Here is a 15,443-nt window from a genome sequence, read left to right on the forward strand (position 1 = left end):
GACAAATCATAGAATCCCAGACTGGTTTGGGTTGGAAGGGACCTTGAAGTTCCAACCCCTGCCACAAGCAGGGACACCTTCCACTGGAGCACCTTGCTCCAAGCCCCTGTGTCCAACCTGGCCTTGAACACTGCCAGGGATGGGGCAGACACAGCTTCTCTGGGCACCCTGTGCCAGCACCTCAGCACCCTCACAGGGAAGACCTTCTGCCTAAGAGCTCATCTCAGTCTCCCCTGTTCTGGCAGGTTCAAGCCATTCCCCTTGGCCTGTTCCTTGAACACTTCCAGGGATGGGGTAGCCATGGCTTCCACAATGACTAAGACAGCACTTATTCAGAAAAACTCTATGCTATAATGATTCAGAAATTAATATGGGTCACATGTATCACTGTGTGTGTGGTGGGGAGAAAGATCACATTGAAGCATATAATTAGATGCATTAAACACTTCTGCAATATGTTAATAGTTCAAGGCTTCACCAAGGAGTTTAATTTTTAATGTTGCAACTCACAAGAAAGTGAATCACTACTAATGAAGCAACACAGCTGTTAAAGAAAGACAGAAAAGACTATTTTGCTTATAGAGAGATGGTACTCTTCCGATGTTAGAAGAAATTACTAGAGAAAGTAAATGAATTTGCTTCACTGGAGTCAGAGTAAGTGTGATGGATGTAAATTGCTGCACTGGAAATTAGGGTTGGACATTTGTAAAAACCTATCTACCTGGAAGGCTATTAAGCAACAAAACATACTGCCAACTGGACCAAAGGGTGGTACCTCCACCAGTACAGGTGAACATACCCAGAACTCCTAAAATATATACATGTGAACAAGTATCTTCCTTGGGGTTTTGTGTGGGTTTGTGGCAAGGGTTTTGCTGTGTTGTTGTTTTTTAAAGGACAAAGTACCTTTGGAATATTCTTCCTTCAGAAATCCTTCCTCGTCTTTGCAATAGCCTTTAAGAACTTTGTTCTCACCTATGGCACAGATTTTCTGCTCTGTGACTCACTCCAGGATTTTAATAGTTTTAAGACTCTGAATTTTGACTTTCCTGTTCTTATCTTATGTGTTACTTTCAGTTTTCTAAATGGAAAATCTCAAACTGCTTCGTCATCCAGGATCCCTGCACTTGCTGGTCAACCTTCCGCATTCGACAATTATACAACTGATATCAGTGTTTGAGCAGGACAGAAATTAACCAGGAATGTTATCTGAATGAATTCCAAGATAAATCTTCCCTCTCATTTTGAGATCCTTACAAAGGATTTGTTTCAGTAAAGGCAACTTTCAGAGATGTAAGGCATGAGGTACTACTCAGTTAGTGCAGCTTTAGCAGGGACAACATCAAGGCAACCTACACGTTCTGAGCCCAGTACTGGTGCTCAGTAACTCAGTGATTACCTTTCCACTGGTGCTCGTCGCCATTCCGATTCTGCCTCACCACCTCTTCTCCAGGAGCTCTCAGACTCCCGATCACCCCATCGAGACTCCTGCAAGTCAAAAGAAATCAGAATATTCTCTCTCAAGACTCCACAATGAAGATTTTCAACACATAATTTACTCCTTTCAGAGCATACTTTGGCTTTAAAAACTCACCTGTCACACTGTAGATAATACTGAACTATCAGAAGTTTGAGTAACTTGTGTTACGTTACATATTTAACTATGGCCTTAACTATCTTTAGTGTTTCTGGCACTGTTCAACAAACAATATGTTTCCCTTTGTGCCATACTTAACTAGTAGGGTACAATATTTGCAAATACACTAAAAAGTGTATGAACAAATGCATGAACAATAAATACCTACAGTGAGCTATAGTTACCACACAAAAAGAGGTTCTAACAGTTTCACTTTCCCTGCTGCTTAATGACAGTAGGAACGAGTGCAAAGAATTATTTGCTTTTGTGCTTTCTAATCAGATCAGAAAATGTAACCAAATAAACTGAAAGCTCTGTGTAGCCATTTTGTTCAGAGCACTCCGATGCACAGAACAGGTGAGGGATTTGTGTTTTATACAAGTTGTTTAGGTGAAGGGCAGAGCAGTAATGAATACTGTCTTTTTTTAATACAGGTGAACTCTCTCTTACTATTGCTGGACAAAGACAAACCATTTAACTACTTTTAACACATTCCCTAATTCCACCACAAGAAGCAAATTAGATAACCCCTATAAAATACATGATTTCACATCACCACACAAACCTCATTGTAACAGGATATTCTGGTTTGAAACTGCTCTTTCAAAGTGTTTTTATGTGTCAGAGCTTCAATATGGGGAAATACAGAGGTTGCACAAGATCTTGCACATCCACTACTCCATGACTGCCTACTTAACTGCTTTTGAACAGACCCCAACAAACCAGAGTGAGCAAAGAAAGAATCCCAAAACTGCAAATGGTATTTTTCAAGTGGTACAGTTATCTCTCTCTCTCTCAGAACCTGAGCCAGCTTCTCCCTGTGATCAAGTGCCCATGGCTGGGAGTACCTCTGATGTGAAAATACCAGTGGTGTTTGGACTATGGATTACGAAAACAATTTATACAGGCTCTGATTGCTTATCTTCACATGGTCACTCAATGGAGTATTCATTAAACAAAGATTATGGCTATGGTGGATGAGACTTAAAGCTAGTTCTCTTATTGAAAAGTTCTGAGGAAATGGGAGTGTAGGTTTGTGGTACTCAGTTACATTCTTTTAAATCATTAAGCATTTATTTTAGCTTTTGTTTCCTGCTGGATTAGGATAATCATTTCCCCCAGTGCTTATATTTGTGGGAATGTTGCACACACCTCTTGGTTTTAATTATTGAGTATTTCTTATCAAACTATGCTTTTATGTTTAGTCTGGGATTTTCCCTCAGTATTTACTCTGATTCCTGACTTTGACAAGAGTCACTACACTTGCTTCCAATATTAGCTTTCATTCTTTCGTGTTAATGAAATAGGTGGGTTTAGTCAGTATTCTTTTTAGCTTTTATTTAAACAACTTGGAGGTCTTAGTAGTTTCTTTGTTTCATGTTATTACTCAACTACAGATTCCAAATGCTGACAGCGAGCTGAAACTAAGTGACCATCACCTATTAAGTTAGCCACTTATGCTACACCTTCAAAACCAGAATTAACCTACAAGTTTCCAATGCTACTATCTTCTTCCAAGTCATCTACAGAAGAAGGAGCAGACAAGAAGAGAATCCTGCAGGTATTACCCACCTTTCTTGAGAATGGGTCATCCAGCCCTCTCCTCTCTTCTTCTCGACGTCGCTCCCTCTCTTCTATTTCCATTTCTCTCTGACGTTTTTTCTTCTCCAGTTCTTCCAGTTTCTTGACCCGTTCCTGGTATTCCCGCTGCTCCTGCTCACGTTTCTCACGCTCGATGCGTTCCTTTTCCTCACGCTCTGCAGAGTTGGAAACATAAATACACTGTATAACCTCTTCTAAACCCTTGCAATGGGCTACCAGACAAAGCAATTCATAAAGGTATAAGCTGCTTACAATGCTTAAGTTCTTGATCTGACACCAAAGTTCCTTTTCCATTCTATTTTATATGTGCACAAACAAGTGGCCAGAACTCAAACTAAATGACTAAATTCAAATACTTAATTTTCATTAGCATCCCTTACTTTATGATGTCCTTTATTCTCTGGAAGAACAGGAGGGCAGGAAACATTCGTTTGCTTTCATTTTCTCTTTCTCCTATACAGCTTTACCTTCATCTCTATGTGCACAGGTAAGCATTCAGAGAGTGCATCAGGTAAAATACAGTATCTAATAGCAGTGAAGACTCTTCACCACTGACTGAAAGTCAGATGATTTCCTCCAGTATCATGACACAGGGAAACCAGGAGTTACGTACATACACATCTGGAATAGGCGAAGGATGCAAAGAACAAAATGATCACATTTTCAGTGATACCTTTGAGCAGCTGTTCTTCTCGTAATCGTTGTTCTTCCTCCTCCTTCTCTCTGTAGTAAGTAATACGCCTCTCCTCTTTGCGCTGCCTCTTGCGCTCCTCCAGGCGGTTACGCCTCTCTTCTGCCAATCGTTCCTGGAACTGCTTGAGCTTATCCTGAAACACACATGGAAACACCAGAACTGTAACATTTAAGAGCTAGACACTTACACAGATTGCTAAATAAAGCTGAAAAGCAAACCAACTGCAGCATATTAATTTTACTGTGTTGAAGAAAAACACCTGCTTGGCCTTGCAACCTGTTCTGCAGTTGATTTCATACAAGGCAATGTACTCCTATGTAGAAGACAATCACCATACACAATTCTAGGCCTTCACCTGCTTTTTTCAGGAAAGGCATTACCTGAATAATTTATCTACACCTAAAGTTATATAGAAATTACCTGTACTGTTGCAAAGAATCATATGCAGCTATTGAACTTAATACCTTGCTTGATGGGTCTTTTTTAAACAGTTCTTGCTGCAACATGGCCAAATAATCAAAGCTATAACACCTAGTAGTATTTCTTGGCTTCAATATTATTGTGCATGTTATCTTATCCAAATATGTTCCCCCACTTTAGGGGAATATTTTATTACAATACCATAGCTCCTGTACCTCATAAACTGTCCGTCGTGATGCTTTGAGCCTGGCTTCAAATAAATCTCTATCCTCCAGCATCCTTGAGAGTCTGTTCTTGTGCTCAAGAGCTTTCTCACGCTCCAACTGCAAAGTAGTGATCTAAAAACAGAAAATACACAAAGTATTATACAGTAAAATCTTGCTATATATCTGCATTCCATCTACCTCAGCCACTAGGAATAATCTTCTCCTCTTTCAGATCTAAGGCAGAAGACATTGCTGCACAATGAAACTGTGAAACTAACACTTGTTACATCAACTTCTTCCCTTGGATTGAGCTGGGGGAAGAAAGAAGTGCAAATCCCAGTATTTTTCATTCACCACTAATGGACTTTATCATCTGAACAAAACCCATCTTACCCTTTCTTCTTCTTGTTGCTCCCACAGCTCCATATCATGCACTCTCTGTTCCTCATATGCAGTCTTTATTAAAGGAATTTCTTCTAAGCGCTTGGCTCTTTCAAAGTAGTCAATCTGAATAAAGACAACACACCTTTAGCATGTCTCAATGCGAAAACCAGATCTTGGCAGACTCAATCTCCAGCACACCCCAAAGAAAAGCCCAATATCTGGAGACTTCTGCAATATGTACTACTGTTACAGAATAACAACCATATTGGACCATGTCAAAGGTCCACCTAACCAAGAACCTGCCCCACCTGCTGGCACCTAAATGCACTCCTAAGCAAGGATGCAAGAACAGAGACAGGCACATACACAATAGTCTCTCAACATTATCAATTTCCAGCTCCCAGCATTGCCTATGTTGAAGTTTTTTTTGTATTTAGTAGTCACTGGTGGATTTCTCCTCTTGTTCTTTTGAACTCATAGAAGGTTTTAATATGCAACAATGTACTTTGGAAAGAACTCCTGTGTGTCCATGGCTCACAACACGAAGACCCACTTTCTACCTACAAATAGTTCTTATTATGGCTCCTACTAGTTTCCTGGTTCACTATCCATTGCAGTCAGTGTAAGAACAACTGCTCCCCACCATCAGCTGTTACAGCAGGTACACTCTTAAGAGACTGGTACCACATGCTCCCTCTAGAAATCTTTCAGACATAGGGGTACTATTTTACACAGACATTTCTTTCACAGAAGTCAATCCGCATCACTAGTAATCCCTCCTCTCAAACTCCCAGTTCAACTGCATCCTCTCTTGAGGTACAGACCAGAGATGCAGAAAAACCAAGTTTCACTCTTTCCTGAGTAAGAACATTAAGTTTGGAACCTATCATCCAATACATAAAGCTAAAGATCTGGGCTAATTTTTTATGCTTTCCCTACATGAGATATTTTATATCTATTAAACAGAACATCATTCAAAGACCCTCTTTTATCCCACAGCTGCTTTGCTGAAATTTTCTTGGGTGAACAACTCTGTAAAAAGCTTTCTGGAGAATCCAACTTAGTTCCACCAATCAGATCATCCTTATTCATCTGTTTTGTTCACTTCAGAGAACTCCAAGAGGAACCTTGGCTTAGAATGCTTTTATAGAAGCTGTGCTGACCTTTCTGGGTAGATCCTACTTACCCAGGTGACTAATTCTATTGTTTAATGTATTTTCTGCTACTTTGCCCAGTGTGAACATCAGATTTATAGCCTGCAGCAAAAAGATCCTCACTGGAATCTTTTTAACTGATTTGTCACTTTCTAGTTATCAAGCCAGTTTTAAGTGACCTGAATAACCAACTGTATCATGTAACCTCTGCTTCATTCCTGAATACAGCTGAAAGTCCTGGGCAAGTTTCACCTTGCCCAGGTTATGTATTTCTATTTACTACAACATGTTCCTCATGCTTTTATAGCCACCCAAGTTTCAGACATGTCCTCTTCTGCCATCTAGAAGAGGTCTAGCAGTGGCACTTCCTCTGTTTTAGTGAGGAATACAACAAATCAATTCAGATTCTCTGTAATGGCCTCAACTTCTTTCAGTCTTCCAATTACAAGTCTCCCAATCAAGACTCAGTTCACAAAGACCTCAAATGTCCTTTTTCAAATCAATTCCATTCACTAGAACACATTTGCGCACTGATACCAGAAACCCAATTGATTTATAACACGTTTACCTTTTTTAGTGTGAAAAGTAACATTTTCAACAACAATATTCTACCTATGTATCTTTATCTCCACATAGGAGCTCATAAACACTAACTAAAGCATTGTATAGCCGTGGGCTTATACCCTTCGTACTTTGTACCTTTTTCTCCTGATTCTTCAGCCGTTCCTGAAGTTCCTTCTTTTCTTTCTCCAGCTGTTCAACTTGTTTAGCCATAATGAAGTCAGGATCCAGTTCTTCAAGATCCTACAACCAAGTAAAGTTATCAATACAAAATAAAGCAAACAGTTTTCGCTGTTAGAAATGTAGTTGGCTGGTTTATTTATTTCAGCTTCTCTGCAGTTCTCCCCTTTTAAAGTAATTTGCTTCAGAAACATTCTCAGTTTCTCTTCTGGAAGAGTATTTTATGTTTTAAAAACACTACAGAATTTGTATCTTTATTTCTAGTTGAGACACAGTCCAGTTACTACAAAACTGGACCTGCAGGCCTAGTTTGTATTTCAGATACCATTCAAGCAACAAGAGAAAACAAAACAAAAATCAACCAACCAAACATAAAAGCCCAAACATAGCTGGATTTAATTCCTCCAGGGAAAAAAAAGTCCTATCCAAACTCAGAATTAAGGTTTACTTACAATCAACTAGGTTGGAAAAGGCTTTTAAGATCATCAAGTCCAACCGTTAAGTGTCAAACTGTCTCATTTTTAAGAGACTGTTTCTAAGAGCAGTTACAGTTTAAAACAACATAAATGACGTTCCAACAGCCTGGCAATATACACCAAAAGCATAAAAACATAACACATCAACAGTAAGTTTTCTACCTCAATGTCAATATCTTTAAATGCTTTGGCTCCCAGTTCCGTCTTCTTAATCTGCTCCAAGCGCTCCCGAACAGTCTTCTTTTTGATCTGCTCATGCTCCTGCAGGATACGCTCCTTCTCCCTCTCCTTCGCCTCCTGGCGCAGTCTCTCTTCTTCAGCCTTCCGGACTTTCTGTAACTCTGCCTCACGTTGTTCCAGTTCTTCCTTTTCACGCTGTATATTTAAGCTTTCCAGGCGCTCTTTTCTTTCCTCTATAGTCTGGCGACGTGCAAGTATACGCTGATGCTCTTTCCTTGAGTTCTTTAAGAAGGCAGTGACTGCCAGCTGATGCTGTTCCTCCTTCTCTTGCTGGATTAAAATAAGAATAAAACAATGATTTATAGAGTAACTCTCTAAAATGCACAAAGCACAGCAAATGCTTCTCAAAAAACCCTCAAAGTTAGTTTTTTTCTCCAAATGTGCAAACTGCATGGAAATAAAGCTGTAATAGCCAATTTAACCATAGACTCATAGAATGGTTTGGGTTGAAGAGGACTTTAAGATCATCTGATTCCAACCCCCTGCTTGGGCAGGGCCTCCTCACACTAAACCATGTCACCCAGGGCTCTGTTCTACCAGGCCTTGAACACTGCCAGAGATGGAGCATTTACCACTTCTTTGGGCACCCTGTGCCAGCACCTCATCACCCTCACAGTAAAGAACTTGTTCTTTATATCTAACCTGAAAATAATTACTCATCCAAGCGGCACACAAGGTAGTATCAACTGACAAGAAAGTTGTCTGTAACAGACAATTATTCTGTAACACATCTGAGCTACCAGTTTTACTCTTTCTTCTGTCCAAAAATAATAATATTATTACTAATATTTAAGAGTCTAACTGAATAAGGGGCAGGAAGGTCAATCGATTTTGTCTTTGCACGTTCCAGCAAGTCCAGCACCACACAAGTTGTATTACACCAAAGCTTCCTTGTTTTTTTCTTTCCAAACATGCTAACATAAAAATATCCTAACTGACGCAAAGCACTATCTGTGAGATGACAAAGAACAGATGAGTCAACAATTTAGATATTAATGTTGCATATAAACCCATTCCAATTAAGTTATAAAAAGTACTACACATCTAGACATGAAGCTGTTCTTTAAGCAGCCTTCTCACCACCTCCCCATTCTCCTCCAGAGAACCTGTACAGATCTGTGTAGACATTCATGCTGGAGAGGTGTAACTGTGCCAGCTCATGGAGCTGCCCATTTTAATCACCCCAGTGAGCACTGCAGCCTGAGCAGTTCACTGAACTCCCTCAGTCATGCTGCTCCTGAAATGTGACCTACCATCAGGGTATTTTTAGTACTCTGTCAATTCTAGGGCATTCAACAAAAACACTGATACACTTGTACCTCAGTGCAGATCTGAAAGCATTTAAAGATAAACAGAGGTGCCAGAAACTAAAGAATCAGAAGCTTTAGATGAATGCAATGACTGTGAATCATAACAAATTTGAGATATTTTAAGTTTTTAAGCACCTTAAAAATGTGAGGTTTTGACCTGAGTAACAAGGAAAAAGGTTATCAACTTGTTCTGTAGCTTTTCTAACCATGCAGACTGATGTTAACCTTGATACTGTACTCCCGTTTTACAACTGTAATTACTAGCACTTCGGTTTTATTCAGCTAATTGTACTAGTATGAAGTTAAGACCATCTGTCATTTCTGCCTATGAATGTACAGCTGAACATTTCTTCTTTCACACCAACAATCTAATAGCAATCACTAATAAAATCTTTCTAGGGGAAAACTTACATGGAAGTATTGTTATCTTAAACACTATAAAGGTGTTTATCAGGTGTATATAGATGCCATGACACAGTCCTACCTGTGTGCTTCTATCTTAATAATATTACTTAGTGTTTCAAACCCTATAAAGAATCTAACATGGACATCTTGCTCTCAGCCTTTTTTCCAGATGGAAAAAGTATATGTTTTATATGAAATCTTTCATAAACATAAAGCAAAAGAAGGAATTACCACCGCTCTTTAAAGAGAAGTGAAGGTTGAACTTGCCACAACCAAACCATGCTGGAAATCTGAGACTGATTTTACACCAACAGTGCTTTGGAAAACCTGAAATGTGAGCTCATCCCTGAGTCTGACCTTGAAGCCACCAGCCCCAGTGAGGAGGACAGGCAGTGACAAGGACAGATCAGGTCTTGAATTGTGGGATCTTTTGTTCATGTTTTTAGACTCCACTATTACATTCCAGGTTCTTCACAATAGCAGTTTCTCCAGGAGGAATACAGAAAGCAGCCTCTTGGATTTTCAAAAGTGCACTAAATAAATCCTATCTCTGTAGGGCCATCTATGTGTAACTTATTATTTGGTATATCCTAAATCCGATATATTCAACACTGGCAATTTAAATTCAAGACTCTTGTGTACATTTTAAACAAACACTAACTAGTTGGGTGCACTGAAGAACGACTTCTTCACAAACACAAATAGCTGGAAAGAAATTAAATTAAAAGGTACATCTAATCTGAAAAAACACATTCATTACAATATAAGCTTAGGTATAAAGTTCAAGTTACTAGCTTACATTTCTACTTTTATTTCTGCAAGTATAGAAACGCAGCCCAACATTACTGTCCAATCAGATCAGAGATTTTTACCATAATGCTCCAAAAAACAGAGGAACACACTTCTGAAAATAACCCATGTACAAAATGTACAAGGATTTGAGTAGGTACAAAAATGTACCTACTCAGAGCCTTGCAATGTCACGTTAAATTAATCACTAGATAGCTCACTGCCTCTCCTGTCAAGGAAAGGCAAACTAGTAACTCCTTCAATTATGATCTCACAACTTCAAAAGCTTGTCTTGCTAAACCAGAACATTTAGGTCTATTAGACCAGATGAGTATGTAATAGATGCAGAAGGATACTTGGTCATTAATAAATGCATTTATGTTACACTACATTTGTATACATTAACACCTCCAGGATCAATTGTTCTGAAGGGAGGGGACAGCCATATCAATACTGATCACCACTGCACTGAGAACAGATTACAGGAAGCAGTACTTGGTCAGACAAGCAAAAGGCTCCATAAGGGTAACAGATAAACATCACACAACCCACACTGGGGAAATGTCAGAACTTGTCACCACTCCAAGAAGACTTAAAGTGACTTACCAGTAAGTGAGGAGGCTTAATGACTGCAAGAGCTTTAGCCAGAGCTGAGGACATAGCAGTCAACTGATTCCTGATCTGCTCAGAAGGCATGCTTTGTAGTTGAGGGCCTAGCGGAGCATCTTCTCTAGTGCAGTAATTTAGGTCTGAGCCAAAACTCAGTGTCCGGGTGGTATGATCAAGGCGAACCTTTGGGGTAAAAAATAGGAAGGACTGTATTAAACAATTTCTCTGTTGCTCTGCCTGTGACCAGTATGAGTCAACAGGTGCTCAAAGCAGAAATTACTCTGAATAAAAGTTTGATTTCCATGGTTTGTATAAAAAACCCACACAAACAAAAACCATCACTGGAAGAAGCTGAACTTTTAATGGCTCTATGAAATGAGAGCACTGCATAACAAATTCTTGCCTCTTCCTCCACATTAGTAATATACCAAACAAGAATCCTGCCTTTAACACAGACAATATCAACACATCTAAAATACAAGCCAAAACTGTGTGTTAATCAAAACGAATTAACTAAGCTTTATCTAAAAACCTAAATGGATAAATACTAAGAAACCTTAACTAAAAACTACTTGTATCTCATCACCAGCTTAAACATTTCCTTACAGGCTGTCACTCTTTTAATACACACAACTTTACCAACAAGGCAATCTTCAACAGCAGCTGAAACATCTCAGACATCAGTGCACATTTCAGACACCGGTGGTTTCCTTTAGTCACTTGGTTAGATAAAAAACCACATTAGCAACTGCTCAACTCTTCAGTCTTGCACAACTAATGAAGCATAGCCAGAAATTTGCATCCCTATTTGTTAGACTTTCTTCAGGATATGCTGGATTCAATGACTGGGGCTCACAGGGCAAGTTTCAGCAAATTTCATTTCAACTTTTTACTTCTACTGGACTTTACATTAATGGTTGCTTACCTAAATCAAAAACAGACATCAATCAGTTAATATACTGTCACATTTTACTCTAGTTTATCTCCATCTACCAGAACCAATTGTTTTCCTTGGGTTCAATGTCAACCAGATATCTTTCATCCAGTGTAATACACATGAATCCATACATGATTCATATACATGAATCACAGAAGAACTTACTTGTAAGTCACAATGTCTGGCTGCATCAACAATGTTGCGTTCCAGCTGGAAAGCATCAACAAAAGGAACCAGGGTGGTCAGGCGAGAAAATTCAATGCTTTGATAAATCTGGGCCACCTGAATGTGAACACAAGTATTAGGTGTTTTCCTTCAGTAAAAAATAGATCAGAAATAAGAGCTGTTGTATAAGCTATAAAGCTTATTACTTTGCCAAGAAATGACTGTATATGTAGTAATACCACTGCAAATCTTTCAGGATTTTGTATCTGTGCTGTAGTCAAAATTAAGCTAAGATTCAAAGCCATTCTGAATGGCTTCTTTGTATGAAGGAGACTGGCAGCAGTAGCTACACACAGCTATGCTGCTAATTAGCCTTCAACTTAGTTCTTTAGCACACCAGAAATAACACTGCTCATCACTTATAATGAAAGCAGGTCAATGAAATGTGCGTTTATACAACATCTAGACACAAAAACCCCACTGAAATATCCCACCCAGAGCTTACACCTTAAATAAAACCTCAGGAGATCCATAATGAAGAAAATCTAGGCAAGAGATTCCATCAGTGTATGCAACCACTATTAAGTACAGCTACTAAGCTGTATCTGAATGATGTACAAACCCAAAGACACAAGTTATATACCCCAAAAAAGGTATTTCAGTATCACAATGGGCTTCTATTTGATGGAAAAAAAATACTCCAGCATGCAAGTTTCCAACCTGATGTTCTTCCAAGGCATTTTCTAACTTCTACGTACTTGAGAACATACATTTTCTTTACTCATACCTGCTGCAGAAGGCGGAGGATGGTATTGTTTTGCAGGTGAGGCACATAGAGCTGCAGCTCAGGTTCCTTCTCAGCTTGGTCCTTCACCCAGTTCAGAACCTATCAAAATTCTGAAAAGTTACTCTATCTGCATCAACCCTTACATGGCTCTTAAATACAGCTCATGAGAAAACAGCACGTCTGTCCAGCTACTACATTGTCTTATGAAGTTTATCTTTCGATCAGAACACTTTATAATGGATTCCTGACATATGTTGTATGAAGGCGACTGACAGGAGTGGCAACATTTACCACACTGCTAATTTACCTTCAAGTTCTTTTTAGCACCTCAAGTCTCTTTGTTCCCACTATCAAAGAAAAAGAATGTGATGTGCTTCAGCAATTCCAGAATTTACATTAACCCCATCAACATCACATTGTTCTACCTCCCAGTAATCTACACTTTAATAGTGAGAACAGTCATTGGTGTATTTTTCCACTTCCCACCAACCCTCTTCCACAAATTAATGTTAGTCAAGAGCAATTTCTATATACACAGAGCTATAGAACTTACCTTGCTGACACGGCTGCATAACTTGAGCGGATGGAAGTCTACTTCAAGCCAGTTGTAAAGTTCTTTCACTTCTGGAACAACATACTGCACCACATTGAACCTTACCTACAGACAACAACAACCAAAAAATCCAAAGATCTCAATAAATACAATTTTAACAAACAAGTTATACTTTAAGAATTTTAAATTTAAGAAGTTAAATAGACACCAATGTACTTTTTAATACAGAAGTCTACTTATTTTTTATTACAGTATTCTTAATGGCAGTGGCAATAACTTTACACTATACCACTTATCTGTAGCTAAAAATGGAAAAGTAGACAAAAACCATATAAGCAAGACAGATATGTAGACCAGAGTACTAGCCTCAACTTAGCTGTTTCTAAGACACAGCCCTACTACACAGATGTAGGCCCACATCCAAACTAAACCCACATATCTCAGTTCATGAGGAAACTTCTGAAGCTTTAAATTGTGGTTTTAAGATAAACTGGAGAAGTAGAAGAAGAATTAATGTAAACTATAAAATGAATCTTAAATCTAAGTTACAGGTGTGCAGGCAAACGACTGCGAGAAATTCACCATCCTCTGAAGATACCTTATTGTGACTAAAGCCTGATTTGTTTATGAAGGTTGGAAGGAAGAGAAATACAGCCTCCCTTTATGTTAAACACAAGGAAGATTTCATAATCACTTAAGCCCTTACAGTTTGCTATTAGGGTCTGACCTGTGCTTATCCAAGATACATTTAAAACTTGGTTCAGTTAATCATACACCTTAAGAGTAGGGAAAAACACCCAAAGTTCTTGCTCAGAGCCCTTTCAGAACCCTCAGACTTTCAAAGCAACATTTGTTGCTTGAGTGACATAAGGGATGATACTGAATCTGACTCCTTAGTGCACCCAAGCATTGTGTTATTGCTGCCATTTCCAAACAGTCCTTCTTGTGAATCTGAAATGTTAGCACTATGCCCTAAGTTGTACAATTAACCATGGAGCTGTTTTAACTCAAACTGCTGTCCTGTAGCTAAGCAGTGCTCTAAAAGGAAAAGAAGAGGAACCAATGGTTCAAAGCTGTTCATCTCAACACTGCTACCTACCATATCATTTATGAGACTACCACGTGTAGGTGGGGCCTGAAGACCCAAGAGGGTTGCCAGACGTCGCTGTTTCTCCATGATGATCCCGTCCATATCCAGAAGGCGGGCAATGTCCGTTCTCTCAGGAGTGATAGGAATGGACAGAGTGGCCAAAAGAACTCGAGTAGACATTCTGTTGACAAAGTATAACCACAAATGATGAACTGCAAGAGAACACTAATTCCTTTTCACAGATGTGCCAGTTCAAGAGAAGGAATGAGTAACAGTCATGATGCACTGTGTAAAAATACCAGCAGTAACAGAGAAGACACTAGCTGTGTAGTAAGAGTACAGAATACTATCTTCTTCAGCAACCAGGGGAAAGATTTTGGTAACACCTTTTCATTACTTATGTATGTGTATATATACACAGAAATTATAAAGAAACTTAAGCCACTATTATAAATATATCAAAATACTACATAATTAGATCTTCAGAAAACAGCAACTTTAAAAGCTTATTTCAGCTGCAAATCCACATCAGTCATATTAATTACATCAATTTTTACAACTTACTGTACAAGCCAGATGCACATTTTCATCTCAGAGTTGGAAGGGACCTTAAAGCTCATCCAGTTCCAACCCCCTGCCACAGGCAGCGACACCTTCCACTAGAGCTGGTTGCTCCAAGCCCCGTCAAGCCTGGCCTTGAACACTGCCAGGGATGGGGCAGCCACAGCTTCCCAAGCACCCTGTGCCAGCGCCTCAGCACCCTCACAGCTCTGTTAAATGTCATTCTTGCTACAGGGTTCTTTAGAGGCAATTAGTACTGGCCACTTTAAGCAGAGCTGCTCACAGCAATACATGTCATCACCTTCTTCTGGGGTGCAATTTAGTTTATCTTTGAACTTATGTGGCTAAAAATAGAAAGTAAGATCACATGAACTCTCTTTTCCCACCTCTGCATCTCCTCTTGTGTGAGATTCTTTCGCATTTCCCTTGATAAGTGGTAAAGTCGGTGAAGTGTGGACGCATGGAAAAGAGCATTTCCTGATTTCCAGAAGACAGTTGAAACTTTGTGATAGTAATTTGCCATCAGCTGTGGTTTGGGTGGTTTCTTAGACAGTGCAAACAGCCCATGAATATCCTCCACTGCTTTGAAAGCTTCCTAAATAAAAAACCAAACAACAAATACAATACTTTAAGGAAGTTGTTTGCAACACCCAAAACTGGGGAAAATACATATTTTACTGGGTT

General features: G+C 39.2%; 1 protein-coding gene and 1 non-coding gene across 2 annotated transcripts in view; both read right to left on the reverse strand.

The window, feature by feature from the left end:
- EIF3A (eukaryotic translation initiation factor 3 subunit A) overlaps positions 1-15,443 on the reverse strand; it is a 34,871-nt gene that overhangs the window by 8,787 nt on the left and 10,641 nt on the right. The window contains exons 6-18 of the mRNA XM_034061426.1: positions 15,146-15,354; positions 14,208-14,379; positions 13,109-13,213; positions 12,556-12,654; positions 11,769-11,885; positions 10,664-10,849; positions 7,476-7,823; positions 6,796-6,900; positions 4,952-5,065; positions 4,568-4,690; positions 3,912-4,065; positions 3,209-3,393; positions 1,400-1,488 (exon numbers count right to left, since the gene is read on the reverse strand). Of these exons, the coding sequence (XP_033917317.1) occupies positions 1,400-1,488; positions 3,209-3,393; positions 3,912-4,065; positions 4,568-4,690; positions 4,952-5,065; positions 6,796-6,900; positions 7,476-7,823; positions 10,664-10,849; positions 11,769-11,885; positions 12,556-12,654; positions 13,109-13,213; positions 14,208-14,379; positions 15,146-15,354 (2,006 nt within the window). The remainder of the gene's footprint in view (positions 1-1,399; positions 1,489-3,208; positions 3,394-3,911; positions 4,066-4,567; positions 4,691-4,951; positions 5,066-6,795; positions 6,901-7,475; positions 7,824-10,663; positions 10,850-11,768; positions 11,886-12,555; positions 12,655-13,108; positions 13,214-14,207; positions 14,380-15,145; positions 15,355-15,443) is intronic.
- LOC115947380 (small nucleolar RNA SNORA19) lies at positions 12,086-12,219 on the reverse strand. Its single transcript, XR_004081301.2, has one exon. It is a non-coding gene; the product is annotated as a small nucleolar RNA SNORA19 (small nucleolar RNA).

This window comes from Melopsittacus undulatus, chromosome 4, assembly GCF_012275295.1.
Source record: "Melopsittacus undulatus isolate bMelUnd1 chromosome 4, bMelUnd1.mat.Z, whole genome shotgun sequence".
NCBI lineage: Eukaryota > Metazoa > Chordata > Aves > Psittaciformes > Psittaculidae > Melopsittacus > Melopsittacus undulatus.